Genomic DNA, 17,167 nt, shown 5'->3' with positions numbered 1-17,167 from the left:
AAGCTGCAAGTGCAACTTATATTCTGCAGTATAGTCTAGTCTAGTAAGACACTGAACAATTAGCTTAGTACATATTTAAGAAACATCTACAGAAAATACAGAAAGTAATAAGTCAAATTTAATGACATTTCAACTGAAAATGCATTTGATATGTGCATGTTGTAATATTTTGTTTAACAAAAACCCAATCTAAAACCATCCTCAAGAAATAATAAAAATTGTCTTATAAATGTAGAAATGTTTTGAAATGCAGCTAGTGTTTTCTTCTAGGCCAGTTACTTTTTTTGCCAGTAAAATAATCTTAAAAAAATAACATGATTCCATCTTATGAGCCCAAATTTCCATGTTTCACGTATACAATAATGGCATTTCATTCAATTAGTGTGAACTACAGATGGCTTCAGATGCTTTCAAAAACATGAAAGATCCACCTAACGTGCATCTTACAACTCCATGTGCCAAGTTCCTTATCAAAAGTGCATATAGTTTAGTGGTTCTTTACATTATTATTTGTTAAACTTGTAAGTGTTTATAAATGCATGTGTTCACAGTTTGTTAGGTTTGTAAGGTCAGTTAGACATGCATGATATTAGCTGCCATGAGCTAGGCTTCAGTTCTGCCATTCAACACTGAAGTCTACAGTTGTGTACAAATAGGTTATGGTTATGGATTAACTACCAAAAGAGGACAAGACAAAGGATATGTCGTCTGTATGGTTGATTTGCATTTGTTAATAGTTTACCAGGCCTTGGGGTTCATCTTCTCCCTAAAAGACTTCCTCAGTTTGTTTCTGGGGGCAGGGATGGGAGGCTGAAGAGCTTCGGTGCTCATTTTTTCTGCGTGTTCAGCCTGGGCAAGCTCAATATCCCTCTTTTTTGGAGTGTAAGGGTTCTGAGAGGGCTCGATCTGGGCTAAAGGTGGATTTTTGCGTGGTGGGGCATGGGTCTTCTGTAACTGCTGAATGATGGCAGAGAATTTAGCATCCAGGGAAGGCCGCCCTGTTCGAGGCCTCGTCGCCTTACAAGAGTTCTCCTTCTCCAGAAGACATGGGACAGGTTGGACAAATGGTAATTTACCCGGGGGAGGTGGAGGAGCTCTTCTCTTCTTGTTGCTGTTCAAAGTTGGACTGGAAGTGGACTGGGCACTCTCTTTACCTGGTGACAAAACTGTTTTCTGCACCACCATCGAATGGGAGCCCTCAAACAGGGCTGCCCAATGAGGAGGTTCCTTCTCCTCTTCTTGACCAATAAGAAAGCGCCCATCAGTTTCCTCGATCTTATTGTGAATTATATCAGTCAAACTCTCAAATTTCCCTGGTGAACCAATGCCTGCAAAGCAAAAGTAAAACCAGTTTCAATAAGTCCACAACTGTACATTTAATATGCTTTAGCCATCAAAATGTGTGAAATCTATTCCTTACTCAGGTCATTGTAAACAGAGTCAGCTTGTTTGGTGAGGAAAAGTGGGGGCTTCCGTGGGGACAAAATCTGAATCTCCATCAGCCTGTCACAGGTGTGCTGCCACTGACCTATTGCATAGGTAACAATTCCTTATCCTTTACCCAACCTTAAAAACACAAAAAGCATGCTAATCTCTATCTCTATTGCATACAAACACAAGAAGAATCTCTCACTTACTCTTGTCATGAATGTGTTGCCAAAGGGCATTCAGCCAGTCCTGCAATTGTTCTGGTGTTTCAGCTGTGAATACATGGCTAGCGGGGTCTCCCATCCCTGGATTAATCAGACTCAGTCTAGCTCCACTCTTCTGATGCCCTTCCACCACACGAATGCGGGTGTCCTATGCATAAATACATGCATAAAGTAAATAAGAAACAGTAAGAAAACTCATTCAAAATTTCCATCGTAGGCAGTGTCAGCTGATTTATGATTCTTAATGACAAAAAGACCATTATTATATGTTGTGCATTACTATTTTTTGAACAAAAAAAAACAGAACAAAAAAACCACCACAACAAAAACAACCAAAAAAGTTTGATTCTATCCAAGCTGCTGATTCCAAGCACTGCAATTATGAGACATTCATAATTACTGTATGCTGTAAATACAATAGCTGCTACTGTTTTAGCTTCTTGTCCTACCTTGTTTATAGGAATAACAAAGCTGGGCTCCACTTTGGCTTGGATCTCCTCAGGAGTGAAATAGCAGGAGAGGAGGCCAGCCTTCAGCACACAGTACAGCCTGCAGCAGCGCTGCAAACCCTCAATACTTTGCTAAACATAGACAAACACGTCTGATACTGCATATCAAGAGCTTACATTGTTTTCAGAGTGTATGTTGTTCAGAAGGAGTAGTGATACCACACACAAAAGATGTTTAAAAGGTTTGTGCCCTTTACCTGTTGGCTAAGATAGCCGCTCATCATATCCTGTGTCATGCAGTGAGGCTGTGCCACCAGCTGACAGCACAGATTCCCATAGAGAGGCAGCCATGATGATGCCACCACTGAGCAAGCAGAAACAGGAGCCATTCAAAACAAGCCACTTTCATTTCCACAGTCACTTTCCCCATACAGCAATGATTAAAAAGTAGACCCTAACATGATGAGATTATAGAATATTATTTAGGGATGAACAATGATATCAAAATTATATCAATATTGGCCAATAACTGCTTAAAAACAAAATAAACAAATGTTATTTACAACAGACAGATGTTTGAATATGCTCCGTATGTTAAACAATATTTGATGACGTATTATGTACTTTGTAAGAGCAGAAATGTTTAGGAGATGCTGGGTTTTTGCACCACCTCTACAAATAAATATCAGCATTGGCATACAATTTCCACATTGGTGCATCCCTAATATTAATGGAACAAATGAAAACACAAAAATCAGAATGCAAGTCTGTAACCAAATATCAAAGCTTAAATGACACACAGCTCTTAAACCATAACTTGCAGGTTCAGCACAAATGGTTTTGTCACTTACCGTTCTGTAAGACTATGAGTGAGTGAGACTGGAATGAGCCTTCTGCCTGTTCCAAACCCAGGGTTGTGTATGCCAACAGAGAATATTGTACCCCACTGAAACAGAAGAAGATGGAAAAACTACAATCATAAAACACTAATTCCAGTCATACACAGATATGCAGAGATACTGAAACTAGTGTGGTCCTTACGGTGGCATTGGGTTGGACTGAAGAAAAGCATCAGGATCACCTCCATCTAGAGTGGAGCCAAGTTTCTTTCCAGATGCTTTACCAAAAGAGGAACGAAATTTTCTGGCCAGTTTCTTTGGTGTGTTGACCAGAGTTGCCTCCTCTTCTACTGCACAGCTGTAGAGTTCAACTGCCAGCTCAAAGTCTGGCTTAGCCTCCGAACTGTGACAACACAAGTAATGAAACAGGGACAAGCTTTCGCTCTAGTCTATTTCACTGCAATTAAAATTTTATCACAAATAGTGCTGGACTGAATACTTACAAGACAGTTACACCCTCAAAGCAGATATCAGTCACTGATCGGTCAACTATCACCATCTCTGTGTCAAATATTTCAGAGCCAATCTTCATTAGACAGAAAACTGCCACCCGTTGAGAATCTGTTTGATGGATTTAGGTGGTTATGCATTATGTATGAAAACAAAGCTTGATTTCTTAACATCAATTAAAAAAAAACAAAAAACATTATATTTCCTGCCTGAAACATTTTTTATCTAAATATAAGCTCAATTTTAAAAGTTTGTTAATGTATATATTGAATATAAGGAGAATGACCACTCATTTTGGCAAATAATGCACATAAACTACAGGCATGAACAAGGGTCCAATGCATCTCTAAAACACAGAGGTCAGATCCCTCAAACCACCTTCAGAGTTAGTCAGGGCCATATGAGCACTTAGCGTATGAAGGCTAAAGTGTGTCGATGTGTCCCCAACAAAAACGAAAGACCGTCTAAAATCAATTAAGGCATTACAGCAGAGACAAAAGCAGCTGTGTAGCCCCTTTCGTAAAGGGCAATCCCACTTATTTTTCTAAATTTCCACTGCTAAATGGATTAAAATGTAAACAAAGTCATGGTGTGACATGAAATGTACCATCATATTTGTTCACAGTTTTGGTGATAGAAACAAGACATCTAAAGACTTTAATGTCTGTTTTAATCTAAAATGCATTTTTTAAAATCCATTAATCGCAGAGATGTACATGGAGGGCTTTGTAAGGCAAAATAGTTTTTTCATGTGTAATCACTTATTTTATCATCAACATTACATTTAAAAACTCTGCTAAAAAAAATGTGTACATTTCACTTGTCATTTTGAATAATTAATAAAATATTTGCATTGCAGACACTGTGACCCATGGTTCCTATCACTACCATTACAGTCGGTAAGAGTCAGTAAGTTTATCTACAACGAACCATTTCACATGAAATCACTCTGCATGGATTTGTTTACATTTTAATAGATAAATTATCAAGACTTTTTAAAAAATGTTTTTTAAAGTGTTCTCTCCCGTTTGTTAACAAGTTAAAAAAATGCACAGCAAACTGCTACATCTTGTTGTCTATGAACGCATAAACACACTATAGTGCAAAATCAAAATTAGAGTGGTTCTCTCATGCCAACATTACTGAATAGCCAAAAAAAAAAAGCAGCACTGAAATATCTCTGTCTAAAATGGCAGAGTATGTACTTATAATCAATATGTACTCAGGAGAAGGGAATAAACAGAAAAAAGACCCACTCCCTTTGTTGCTGAAATGTTCAGAATCCTTCCAAAACAGAGGGATTCGCAGACCTAAGAGAAACAAACAAGAACAACAGAGGAAAATGGACCATGATCTTACATTTTATATCAAAAACTGAGTAAAAACAAAACATCCTATATCTATGTAAGTATTTCTATACATATCTATGCTTATATAAATAACTTATTTCTTACCAGATATAGCTACTTTGCCCTTACAAGCCACTCGATTCTGGGAGTCTAAAGATCTGTAAAGCAAAGCCATTTTAAGAATTAGCCCGTTAGTCCTCATACACAAAACTATTACATTTAATGTGAAATGTGTCCACAGCTGTTTTTAGCAAAAAAGCATGTCAGACCTCCTCCTAAAATTCTCAGTCATGTCCTGCTGTTCCTTCCTCTGCTGTGCCTCAGCCATGTAGGCTTTGATTCTTGCATTGCAGGTTATCAGGCTTTTGGCTGCATCAAGGATTTGTTCTCTCTTGGTGCTGGCAACCAGAAGCTTGTATGCACCCGCTCTCATTCGCATCTCAAAGTCCATCTTCTCTTGAATATCACAGTCCTGAGGAAAATCTAGTATTAGAGATCGGCAGACATTCTACAGTGTCCTTCAAACCTCATGGGAGACAAAATGTGCATACTACAGACACAGGACGCAGACGGTGGAATGAGGGAAGATCACTGCAATGTAATTCTTGGGGAGACAAGATGTTACAAAATGTGAAGAGGGTACAGAGTCTTCTGAATCACTGCTGGATGCATGGGAATGGAACAAGAACTATTATAACAATGAGACAGTTGGAGAGTAATTTCCAGCAGCCTTCACTGATTTTCCCATTTCATGGGCAGTGGCCATATGGCAGGCTGAAATAATGCACCGAGACAAGAATGAAAAGGGGCTTTTATGCAAGTAGGTGGAGTAGGAAGAAACTCTGGTGAAGAAAGACACAGGACGACCTAAACAATGAAACTCTCTAGCTAGCAAACCAGTCTTAAGAGCTGTGTAGTGATGTTTCAGAATGAACTTACTTTTAAATAGTGCAAGAGGCCAAAACGTGCATTTTAATAACAACACAAATTCAAAAACTAGATCATTAAAAAAGGATAGAGAGACAACACCACACACCCCTTTAGACATACAGTTTGGTCTTTGGCTACCTGTAGTTTCTTAGAAATTTGTCGTATGTACAACAAATTCATGTCCTCTATTATCTGCTCAGTGTCATTCAGGCTTGTGCATCGTTTCATGCCTCTTGCTCTCGCCTGAAAAGGACATTGAATGAAGTGTTAGGTGGTCAAGCAAGCGTAGAACTAGTCCCAGAAGTGAGACTGACATTCAGAGACAAATCTGGAGCTAGGGTGGAACACACATCAGGTAGTTAGCTAGTTTTAAGGTGAGAACACAATTTTTGACTAGTTTTTAAATCTGATTAAGCACAACCTATAAACCTTTTGTTGTCTTACAGTGATTTTTGGCTTCGAAAATCATACGGTATACATTAACTTTTTGGTTTGGTTTAGTTTAGTTAGTCACATTCTTCGGTTAAATTTACGTAGCTACTCATATTATTAAGGTTATTAACATTGCCTAGATTGGCTTGTTTACCAACAGAAGAACTAAGAGATGCTTCTGGATACTTATCAGTCCGTGAACTATGTAACGTAACGTTAACCTGAGGCTAAATCACTACCACAACATTGTGAATAACTCTGACTCGAGCAGCACAAACATACCTCGTTTTGTAAAAACAATGTGCTTTCTCTTATTTTCTTCCTCTTAACCTCCATGGCGAAAGACGAACACGACGACACAGTGGACCTCGCCCCAACATTTCGCCTAAAAATTCGTCCGTCCCGCGGCAGCTCCATATTGGCTCCTTCCCGGAGAGACAGGCCCCTCTAGGCCAACAAACCGACGCGCTCCGCGGCCGGGCTTCAGCCAATAGTCTGCCTTCAAACCTCACCGTTGCCTAAACAATCACCGGATCGTACCACTTTCAAATTTTGAAATGGACGAGTGGAGATGTATCTCACTAAAGCTACTGAGTAAATATAATCACATTCACGAATTATAAGTGTTTTCATTTAGTAAAAGGTTTAAATAGTTCGCATTGTTGTTTTGTGGTCTTTGCTGTATAAAATGTTTGTATTTAAGACGTTTTTTGTTTGAACTGTCCCGTCTGTGCTCGAATGGATCGACCCGATTGTCTGTCGCACTCTGCATCCTAATGAATTTTCAGTAATTCTTATCAAATCACTATAGTTAACTGGGGCACTGACACTTATGACTGCGGCTAGTGACAGCGGGTTGCTGTCGTATCTATATCCGAGGTCATTTTTTTAATGGAGGGCGCCGTTCGGTATCTCAGCAAAGATGTCTGTGACATTTATGTGGCTGTTCCTACAGCAGGTTAGATGTGTTCATCACATATCGAGTTGTTAGCTATCGCACCGTCAGGTGACAAGACGTGCGCTGAGCAAAAACCGAGAAGCGCAGCCAGCAGCCAGCTACCTGTCGAAGAGGTCCGAATGATCATCATTTGAAGAGAGGTGCCCGATCAAAGGCGTAGCCGATTACTTCGAGCCGAGCCCTCTACGTTATCAGCGCAGAACCTGCTTTTACGGAGGTAACTTACGACTGGCATTAGAGAAATGTCTCCATTAGTCTGGCTGCACGATTCGGTCTAACATCTAGCAGTAACAAGTGAACGCCTCCAGAAGAAGAAGGCTTATTCCACAACGAGCTTTTCTCCTTTTCTCTAAGCCAGCCGAGCTAACCTTAGTTTCGACTGATAATGACATTCATATCTGCATACTGATGGACTGGCTATTGGAGATCAGAAGCTAGTGCTCAAACAGCACAAAGCTGTGTTAATTGAATCTGAGTTGTGTAATCTACGTCATGCGAAATACTGTGGTCGTGTTGGTTTGTAATCTGGTTTAAAATTTTGATGTGTCAAAACTGTAACCTTAAACATTTCTAAAATGAATCATGTTTCTAAAATGAATCAGGCTCAGTGTTATAAAGAGCAGCGTGTAAATTGTAGTCAGAACCTGTTAGAGCTGGCTGGCAGGCTGTGGTTGCTGTTCCACCTAAATCCAGCTATTCAGGCTATAGCTAATGCAATAGGATTTTCCTGCTTGTGAATTAGGCTTAACAATTACAGTTTGGGGGATTTCATGGAAACCAGTCCCTCAGAGAGCATTTGCTATTACCTTAATGCATTTATAATCAAAGCCTAAGGGAGCATTTGGCCAGCTGTGCTGATGACAATGGCAACATTTAAAGGGGTATTCAACGAATTTTTCAAAATTTCTGAATAATTCAGTCGCTGAGATGTAAAGAAAGTCAGCCAGAGTTTGAAATGCTTCACTCTAGGGAAACTAGTGACAAGACTTTGCTAACATTTAAAGGGGAACTCTGCTGATTTTTTGAATAATTCAGTCTTTAAGATTAAGATTTAAGAAAGTCAGTCAGAGTTTGAAATGCGGCGCTGTCAGTTAACGGTTCACATTGGGGCTGAACCAGTTGTAATACCTCTAAAAGCTACCTCACAGAAAGTTATTACATAATTATTATGAGTATACTGCCTGATGTCTCAGACAATGTTTTATGACAGTTTTGAGAAAAGGTTTTAAATGAAGCTGTTTTTTATCCATGTTATCCAAGTTGTAAGGCAACTGATTTACCACAATTATAATAATAGTAAATAGGTTCACTGGTCACATTTTGGAGAGCAAATGAAGTGGCTATATTTGTATTGTAGACATCAGGACCACCACTGTATAGAAACCCAAACTGCTTTAATGCATCATTTCACATCAAGATAGTCTTAATGACTTTGTTCACATCTCAGAGATTGAATTCTGCTGAAATTTTGCAAGATTTGATTAATGGGAAAGGTTTTGCAAGATGTAACCAAATTCTTAATACTTGATACTAAGCAGTTGTGATGTTATGTTATCAGGTTATTTCTGACATGCAGCAGAAGTTGTGCACCCGAAACACGACCCTGTTTGTGGAGAATGGCCAGGCCTGTGGTGCGGGGGCACCGTCTCAGCTCCCATTTCGTTGCCCTCGGTGCGGAGAGCATGAGCGGTTCCACAGTCTTGCTGCGCTGAGGGCCCACCTGGAGTACAGCCACACATACCATACACACCCCAGGCATGACCTCAGCCTACCAAACAGCAGGGGCCACTCATACCCTGACTGTGCGGAGGATGGCAAGAGGGCCATCGCCGAGACCCAGACAACAAAAGATGCAGGCACCGACACTCACTCTCTTGGGAGGGGGGAGCACAAACTCCCATTCAGCTCTGAACCCCCTCCACCTGAACAGTGTCAAGAGGGACCTCTGTCTCCAGAAAAGAGTGCGGCTTGTGGGGAGACGCCTGTTGGCACTGAGCTCCTCTCTGCACCGGTGGCCTCGGTGGGGCAGAGACTGGAAGGCATGATGAGGACGGCCAATAGTAGCATGGAACGGCGGCTGTTGCGGCTCAGTTCCGAGCTGGCACAGACGGACACGGCACTGCTGTGTGAGCGAGCTCACTCGCACCACCTGGCCCAGGAGCGGCAGGAAGTGCTAGAGCGCGAGCGGGCACTTAGCAGGCAGGTGGACGCCGCCGTCATGGTCATCGCCACACTGAAGCAGCAGCTCAGCATGTCTGAACATGAGCTGGAGCGCAGAAAACAGTAAGTACGGCCTAATGAATAATCCAGAGCAGGAATAAGACAGATGCAGCACAGTTCTAATGACGGCACAGACTTCACAGACATACAATACTTAACACAACAAATATACACACTTAAAAAGATGGTTCTTCAAGGGTCCCTTATTAAAGGCATGGCAAAATATTTCTTCAGATTGATGGAGAATGTGTTATATATGGTTGTATAAAGAACCTTTTTGAAAATAGTTCTGTATAGCACCAAAAAAAGTTATTGTACTGTTACAAGCTTGATATCGTAACAATGGAAGAAAGCTTTTTAGTGGTATATAGAACCATTTTCAAAAAAGTTCTACATAGAATCGTACAACACGTTCTCTGTCAATCTAAAGAACCATTTTACTAAGCAAAGAACCATCGTTTTTATTGTGTACGTAAAGCTTTATAAACACAAGGACACAGGAAAATGTAATAATGCCAGAATGTATTAATATAAATTTGCAAATGCATACAGAGCCTGAAAATTGTGGAAAAGTCTGCCAAGTAATTTTCAGTATTTGCAGATATGAGTCTTTTCAAGTCAATTCAGATAGGCTTGTTAGAGGATGTCTCAGATTTTATTCATTCTTTTTTGTTGTTCTTTTTTCTATTCTTTTTTTTTTTGACAACAATAAAGTACATAAAGTGACCATACTTTAAACATGTTTCACACAATTATTCACACAAAGTGACAAGGAGTTGGCCATACTGGATTTAGGCTAAAACATCTTTTAGCATTTTGAGTTGATGAGAACTCTCAGCTGATTAATTGTAAGGAATTATATAATTGTAATATTTCTGTAATGTAATATTTTTGAAGTAAATGAGCAGTTGTTTGTAACTGGTTTTAGGGAAGTGATCACTATCCAGAAATTTCTGGAAGCAGCAGCACAGCATGAAATGTGTGGGAAAGTGCGTTTGCGACGGTTCATCGAGAGCCTCCTGCGACGCATCGCTCTGGCTGAAAGACTGCTGGAGTACTACCAGAGCACTCCACACCAGCACTACTGCACGGCTCACCCTGTATGTCACAGCTTTCACTGTCACAGTGGAATACAGTATACAGAGCATGCTTACAGTAACAGTATTGGCTATAAAGAAAAACTTGAGTTCTTCTTTTCTTTTGCTCTGTTATCCATCTAGAGCCCTCCTTCAGCTGATGTTGGTCCCCAAAGAATAACCAAAAGCAGGTATTGAGCGGATTTTCTTTACATATTCATATTGACCTTGAAATATGGACTTTTTGGTTTTGTCCAGTATGCACATGATAGACTGAAAGGGGTTCACTGTAAATCATGGCCTGATTTGCCTTAAATGCCTTGCAGCAGACATTATTACTTATTTATTGGGATCACACAGGGCTAGTAGAGGATCGTATCACTGTAGTTTATAAGTCATGATCTCTTAGCAACATTTGCATTCAAGGCCTATTTTGAATATATAGTATTGAGTGGGTTATAATCAAGTTAGGTCATTTTTTTTATGTGTGTGTCGACGTATTGTGTGTATATTTGTTTAAATGTAAGCATGTATGTGTCATCTGCAACAGATGTTCCAAAGCATTTGATTGATTCATCCCCGTCTTATTCTTAAACAAACACAAAGTTTACTTGCTCTGGTGTGTACTGCCAGGTCTACAGGAGAGCAGCTGGTCCATGATGAAGAGCAGGCACACGAGTGTCATTCTGGGTGGGGAGCATCTAGAGCATCTGGGGAGAGACTGGGTCATCAGGGCTGGCTCCAGCGCAGCAGGTCAGACGGTTATGAGGTTTAGGGAGCCAACCAAGCTTTGCACTGAATGTACTATGTATGTTTAAAATGTAGCGCATTGAGATTGTATTTTAAGCTAATATACAAACAAGAACATTATGAAGAAAAAAAATACATTCCTGAAGTACAAGTTGACAATGAGATATCTTTTTCAGGATAACGTGGGAAGGCAGGCCTGCGGAGCAAGCCCCAGGCTGGGCTTGAGTGGAAGAAGCCCCAGCTTGGGCGGAGGTTAGCCAGTTAGCTAGCTAGCTAAAGTAAAGTGAGAAAGCTAACATTATTTTGCTAAAGCTTGTTAGTGACAATAAACTGTTCGACAAGCTGTTTGTACATAATGATGTTTAAAGTCACTCGTTTAGTGTGTGTTAGCTTGCTAACTAGCTAACACGGTTGAGGATGTAGCTAACCCTAACTTTAACCCCTTTTATTTTGAAAGGAGCAATACTAGCTGATGTGATTATGGATGCTATCCTTACCCATAACCCTGACCTTAAAACCTTTTATTTTGAATAAGATTTAGCAGCAATGTAAATACGCCCAATTTGAAAGTGCTTCTTCCACCCTGCCTGGGGCTTCACATCATTGGTCTGTGTGGATGCAGGTAGATACTACTGAGATAGTCTTGGTATCTTTGTTACCTTTATTGGCTTAAAATAGCGTTTAAGTCTGGACCCTGTAGGCTCTAGTGGTGTTCAACTATGGCATGTTAGTGTTTTGATAGTCAGTAAATTCACTCTGTGGAATGTTATAAGACTCCATCTCTAGTGCTGCGAGAGCACATCAACGACATTATGGACACATGATGAAACTGCCCTTTAAATCTGTTACACATAGCTACTTCAGTTAGCAGTTTACATTCTACAGAAACATAAACTGATTCAAATCGTCCAAGAACTGAATACTTCATATCTAACCAATACTTGCATCTTAGCAGTATGAATGTACTGTAAAATATCAGAAACACAACCAGCTCTGTCAAAATAGGTCAAAATCTGTAGTACTTTCAGCTTGCGGTTTGTGTTTGATTATGTGTTAGCAGAAAACACTGTTTTGCTTAGAAAAAAAATCAAATATTGTATTTATTTGTCTCCAGTATTTACTTTGGTGTCTTTTTGAAGGTGCTGTTGCACAGTATGAATGTCTAAGATAATATCTGAACGCATTAATGCACATAACCTATATTTTAGTGGTGCTATTGCCTGGGGATGTCTACAAGCATCTCAATGTAGTCAACATTCTGTGAAATGCCTCCTAACAGTAGCCAGCCTTATACAAAATTCCAGTTAAAGGGTAAAAAAATCTTTGATTGGCAATATTAGCTCAACTTTCTTTTCATATTAGAAGAAGTAGGTATTTGGCTTGTATTTTCACTGATGCTTGACTGGGATTCATCTCCCATAGCCTGATGATTATTCATTTTACATGGCATTTTGAGGTGAGTGGGCATCAAAGCTAAAATCATCAGTGGGTGTAACTAGAGCAATAGCACGTATTGTCTTAAGCTCCATTTTGGCAAATCTATGTAGCAGTTTTAAAGATGATATAGTAGCCTGTATCTGTTACAGCAGTTTGGTTTGAGCTTTACAAACCTAAAATGGATGTTGATTTTAGCATTTTCCAAAGTATCAAATAATTTGCATCTTATTTCTTAATTATTACTCAAAAAACTTATCATTTTGCAGGTTACCAATTCTCTTTACATATTCAGTTTTATTAAATGGTCATTCAATTCTAAACTTTGTGCTGTTTGTGGCTTACAGTTTAAATGGAGGTGCAGCCCTAGAACAGTTTTCTCACCATCAACCATTCGTGTAATCTAAACTAGGGCTGCACTAAAGTGACTTTATAATTGACCATTTAGACTGGGATTATGTTGAGCATTGCTATGACCGCATTTAAAATTGCAGGATTAGTCTTTAGTACATTTCAGTACTTCAGTACTAACTGAGAAGGAGCATGCATACAAACTTGATTCAGTCAAGTTCATATCTGATGAGGAATACTGATCATACCTAGTTAGTTGATTGTGATGTAGCAGACATGTTTATGGAATGTGGCCTTTCACAATGTGCTGCAAAGCAAACATACATGATTGTGCAACTTCAGACTGAAAATGAAGAGTGGTAGTGCTCTTTGACTGTAGCTCAGTACTGAAAAACAAAATATTAACACTGGTTAAAGTCCTGCTTACTGGATTAAGATTAGGGCTGCATGATATGGATAACATATTAGTGTTTTTATCGTATTGCTACATATTGCGATACACCTATATAACAATATATTAGTCCCCCAAATGTCATAAATTAAAACACAACAAAATCATATATCCTGAATAATAAATGGTCTTGTATTTTAATGTCTTATTGTTATGGTCAGTAAACTACTAAAAATGGAATAGGAGTGCTCCTAAACCTCAACACTCATTAAGAATGCCAAGATCTAGGAACATAAATGATTATACAAATTGTAAACACCCCCTTGCTGCTCCCTTTCTACACCCCCCCCCCCACCCCCACACACAAACACACACACTACCCTGCACACTGTCTCTGTGTTTGAATCAGAGTATGTGAATGGTTGGAGAATCCTCTGACTAAAGCGTTTCTCTCATGCAGGCTCAGGTTTCTGTTGTTAACAGTTCGGTTACAAGTATCAGCACACAAGCACCCAACAATTAAGATGTATATATTATATATATAAAATTATATTTTTATTTATTATTATTTATATATTATGTTAGGATGCTTAAGCATGTAATGTATTGTCTGTTTATACTTTGCCGAAATTTCTATCCATAAGACACTCAAAACATCAGAGGCCACAGGATTTAGGTGGATACTGGAAATTCTCACTGAACGCAACAAAGTTCTACAGAAATCATGCCAAGTTGTAAGTCTTGTGTCGTCCATTTTTCTGCGTAAATAGTAAATCAGATTATGTTAAGAGCATGTGTATTTGTTTACCCTCACCAGTTTTCTGGTTTGTGATTTTGCCATTTTTTCAAACATATACTTACTGAAAATTATATAATTGTACTATATAATTAATACAGTTCAATAAACTATATAAGTTATATGTTCAAGACATAAAATAAATATCATAACAATGAATTATAAGGAGTGGACATGGAGCTGGTTTTCTCTGTGTGAGTGGAAAGCAAGCAAATAGAAAACTGGAGTCGGAGCTCAGTGATTACAGAATGCTTTGAGAGAGGAGCAGAAATGTCTGCCGCTCCACTCCACTCATATACTCTGGTTTGAACAGATGTGGCAGAGCAGAATCAAAGCACCCACTGTAATATTAATAATCAGAAAGATTCTGTCGCTCTGGCACCTATACCTCATTTTAATCCTCTAAACCAAAGATCTTTGAATCTGGACCTTGAATTTAGTTTCCATTCAAGGATTTTGTTATCACTGGGAGTTAACAAAACTCTTGATGTAACTGATTGGCCACCTAGTGTCACACGTACCAGTGAAGGTCCAGATTTGGAGACCTCTGCTCTAAATTTGCCTCTGTGCAGCATCAGTGAGCTGAAATTTCTGGAAGATTAGCTTTCTTGCTAAGCTAATGTTAGCTGCTGATGCTGACTAGGATGTTAATTAAAAGTAGCTTAAGCCCCACACACACACACACAAAAACACAGCCCTGTCCTGACTTCACTTCCCAAGGACCCTTGAGCAGAGTTAGTAAGTTAGCACGTTTTCATTATACAAGCCATTACAGTTAACTGTAAAATGCATCATTGATTTTAATTCAACTGTGTGCTAGCTTTGTTGCATTTATTTACAAATATATTCCCAAAAAGTCAGGTACATGCGTATCTAACTATGCCTTTTGAGGTTCCTCCCAGAGTTGTTGACAGCTCTGATATGTATGATGCATCCAATAACACTGCAAAAATGTGACAGTAAACCAAGGGAAGCAAGATGAGGATGGGGACAGAGATTCTCTAATATAACGCATATTTTCGCATATTTTAGTATATTGGACCATCATACGTTCAAGCTCCTTTGTGAAACACAAATGACTTTTTTTTGGATGTTCTGAGAAAGACTGTGTTTTGACACAAAGGTGAAACATGTGAACTCTGTGCTATGGTAACACGTTTGATACAAAAATATAGATCAGTCTATATTACCATTATAAACCATCCAAGACATTTTTTGAGTGCAGTGGGTCTTTAAACAGTCACACATCAGTAATGTGATCTAGTTAAAGATTGGCCTGCATTATATTCACCAATAATTAACTTGTTGGGTTACATGAATATATGGCAACATGTTCTGGATTTTTTTCAAATTCAAGTGCAAAGTGTGTATTTGTATAAATGAACAAACAAACAAAAAAAACTTATCGTCAAGCTGTGGCCAGTAAAAACACCACTTAATTAGAATTCTCAAATTTGCATTTGAATTTGAAAAGAAATCCAGATTATGCTGCCATATGAATACAAAACACCCACAGAAAAAATAATCTTGAACTGTAGTCAAGATGCTAACAGCATACTGTGTTTGATTAAAGGCTCATATGCAGGTTGCAGTTTTCTGTGCCATTAGTATTGCAAAGGCCAATATAATAATATTAAACTATATATTGTGCAGCCCTAATTCATGTTGTTGAAAGGAGACAGATTATTTGATCCATTATGAGGTATATTGTTAACACTGACACAAAACTTAAGCAAATGAATTAAAAGCCAACCCCCAAATTAGCTGGCAAGATAAAAGTGCCACTACAATAAAGTGACATCTTCCAGTATAAATGCGTATATGTTAGTAGAAGACATGAGTGGATGATGTATCCGTAGGTCTGTAGTGTTATGCGTTGTGGTTCAATTGTTATCAGCTACACCATCTCAGCTCTATACTGACAGTTTTACATTCTTGTTCTGTTCTTTGTGGTTCCCTCAAGTTGTTTTATGAGATTCGCTGAACATATAAGCTCTCTTCTGTGATGGGCCCAAAGAAGAGACCCGTATAATAGTGTTGGGAGAGCATGGGGTCGGCCATTGTATATTGTGAGTGAGCATGCTGTAGATGTTCTGTAACTAGTGCAATATGTGAAAATCTATTTTTTAAGAGATGACTGAGCAGTGTTGTGAAGAAGAGGTCCAGGATATCTGGAGGGCATTGTGCAATCATTCGTGTACAGTATAAGTAAAATGAAGGTATACTTTGAAGGACAATCAAAAAGTTAGACAAATCCGAATAAGTTGTCGTTTGATTTATGTATTATTGTTTGACATGCCCTGATATAAGCCGGTCTGATTTGACTTTACCGCTTTTGAATGTGCCATGCTAGTTTCTGTTTGAAATGTCAAGCTTTGTTTTTGCTAGGTTACATAGCCAACTTGTGTGTGCCTTTCTCTTTGGATCTCATCGTCGCTATTACACATGCAACACTGTGAGGTCTTGCAGGATCTGTGCTGCTCTGTGTGACCTTCTGACAAATAAAATTGTGATTATTATTGTTATTAAAAGTATTGACATGTCATTGCTATCTATATACATATACATATATATATATATATATATATATATTACCCAGCACTGTGGCAATTACAGTTTGTTTATTAAAATATGAATATCCTGCTACCAGACTCTGTCTTTCTCTTTTTTTTTTATTGTGGCTCACTTTTCTATTTGCCACACTAACAACATGTTTTGGATCATCCACATTTATACTCTACCACTGTTTCACAATCATGATTTCCACTAGAGGGCATCCTTGCTGTACAGCTTTGATTTGAACACCATTGGCTGCTTGAAGCATTTAGCCTACGGATTTAGGCATTTGCACATTGAGCTAATAAATCTTCTGTATTGGTGTAACTTCCAAAAAAGGTTTTATACCAATGTGCAGAGGAACAACAGAATGATATCATAACCTTTAACCCGCCTGAGTCAGATTGCCAGATGATTTATGATGGTGATGATGATGGAGCTTATTTTAAGACATGAGAAGGAAGAAAGATATGC

The 17,167-nt window shown here is 38.8% G+C and overlaps 2 protein-coding genes across 2 annotated transcripts; one reads left to right on the top strand and one right to left on the bottom strand.

The window, feature by feature from the left end:
* Positions 1-738: 738 nt before the first annotated feature.
* Positions 739-6,632, bottom strand: rtkn2a (rhotekin 2a). The gene is made up of 12 exons (XM_036592553.1): positions 6,444-6,632; positions 5,069-5,271; positions 4,905-4,957; positions 4,707-4,760; positions 3,444-3,561; positions 3,143-3,343; positions 2,953-3,047; positions 2,359-2,465; positions 2,102-2,233; positions 1,638-1,800; positions 1,421-1,528; positions 739-1,328 (listed from the first exon to the last, which is right to left on the bottom strand). Exons 1-12 carry the CDS (start codon positions 6,576-6,578, stop codon positions 739-741), a joined length of 1,959 nt encoding a protein of 652 aa, XP_036448446.1. The 5' UTR covers positions 6,579-6,632.
* Positions 6,633-6,972: 340 nt separating this feature from the next.
* Positions 6,973-16,788, top strand: znf365 (zinc finger protein 365). Its single transcript, XM_036593845.1, has 6 exons — positions 6,973-7,336; positions 8,678-9,402; positions 10,268-10,439; positions 10,560-10,606; positions 11,049-11,168; positions 11,342-16,788. Exons 2-6 carry the CDS (start codon positions 8,690-8,692, stop codon positions 11,388-11,390), a joined length of 1,101 nt encoding a protein of 366 aa, XP_036449738.1. The 5' UTR covers positions 6,973-7,336; positions 8,678-8,689; the 3' UTR covers positions 11,391-16,788.
* Positions 16,789-17,167: the final 379 nt, after the last annotated feature.

This window comes from Colossoma macropomum, unplaced genomic scaffold (genome assembly GCF_904425465.1).
Source record: "Colossoma macropomum unplaced genomic scaffold, Colossoma_macropomum, whole genome shotgun sequence".
In the NCBI taxonomy this organism is placed as follows: Eukaryota; Metazoa; Chordata; class Actinopteri; order Characiformes; family Serrasalmidae; genus Colossoma; species Colossoma macropomum.
The sequence above is the reverse complement of the archived record's forward strand: the minus strand, read 5'-3'. Positions and strand labels throughout refer to the sequence as shown.

Coding starts and splice junctions, on each gene's coding strand:
- znf365 (XM_036593845.1), top strand. CDS start 8,690: ATGCAGCAGAAGTTGTGCACCCGAAACACGACCCTGTTTGTGGAGAAT. Junction 9,403..10,267: donor GAGCTGGAGCGCAGAAAACA/GTAAGTACGGCC, acceptor AACTGGTTTTAG/GGAAGTGATCACTATCCAGA. Junction 10,607..11,048: donor CAAAGAATAACCAAAAGCAG/GTATTGAGCGGA, acceptor GTGTACTGCCAG/GTCTACAGGAGAGCAGCTGG.
- rtkn2a (XM_036592553.1), bottom strand. CDS start 6,578: ATGGAGCTGCCGCGGGACGGACGAATTTTTAGGCGAAATGTTGGGGCG. Junction 1,801..2,101: donor TTGTTATTCCTATAAACAAG/GTAGGACAAGAA, acceptor ATTTATGCATAG/GACACCCGCATTCGTGTGGT. Junction 1,529..1,637: donor GCAACACATTCATGACAAGA/GTAAGTGAGAGA, acceptor CCTATGCAATAG/GTCAGTGGCAGCACACCTGT.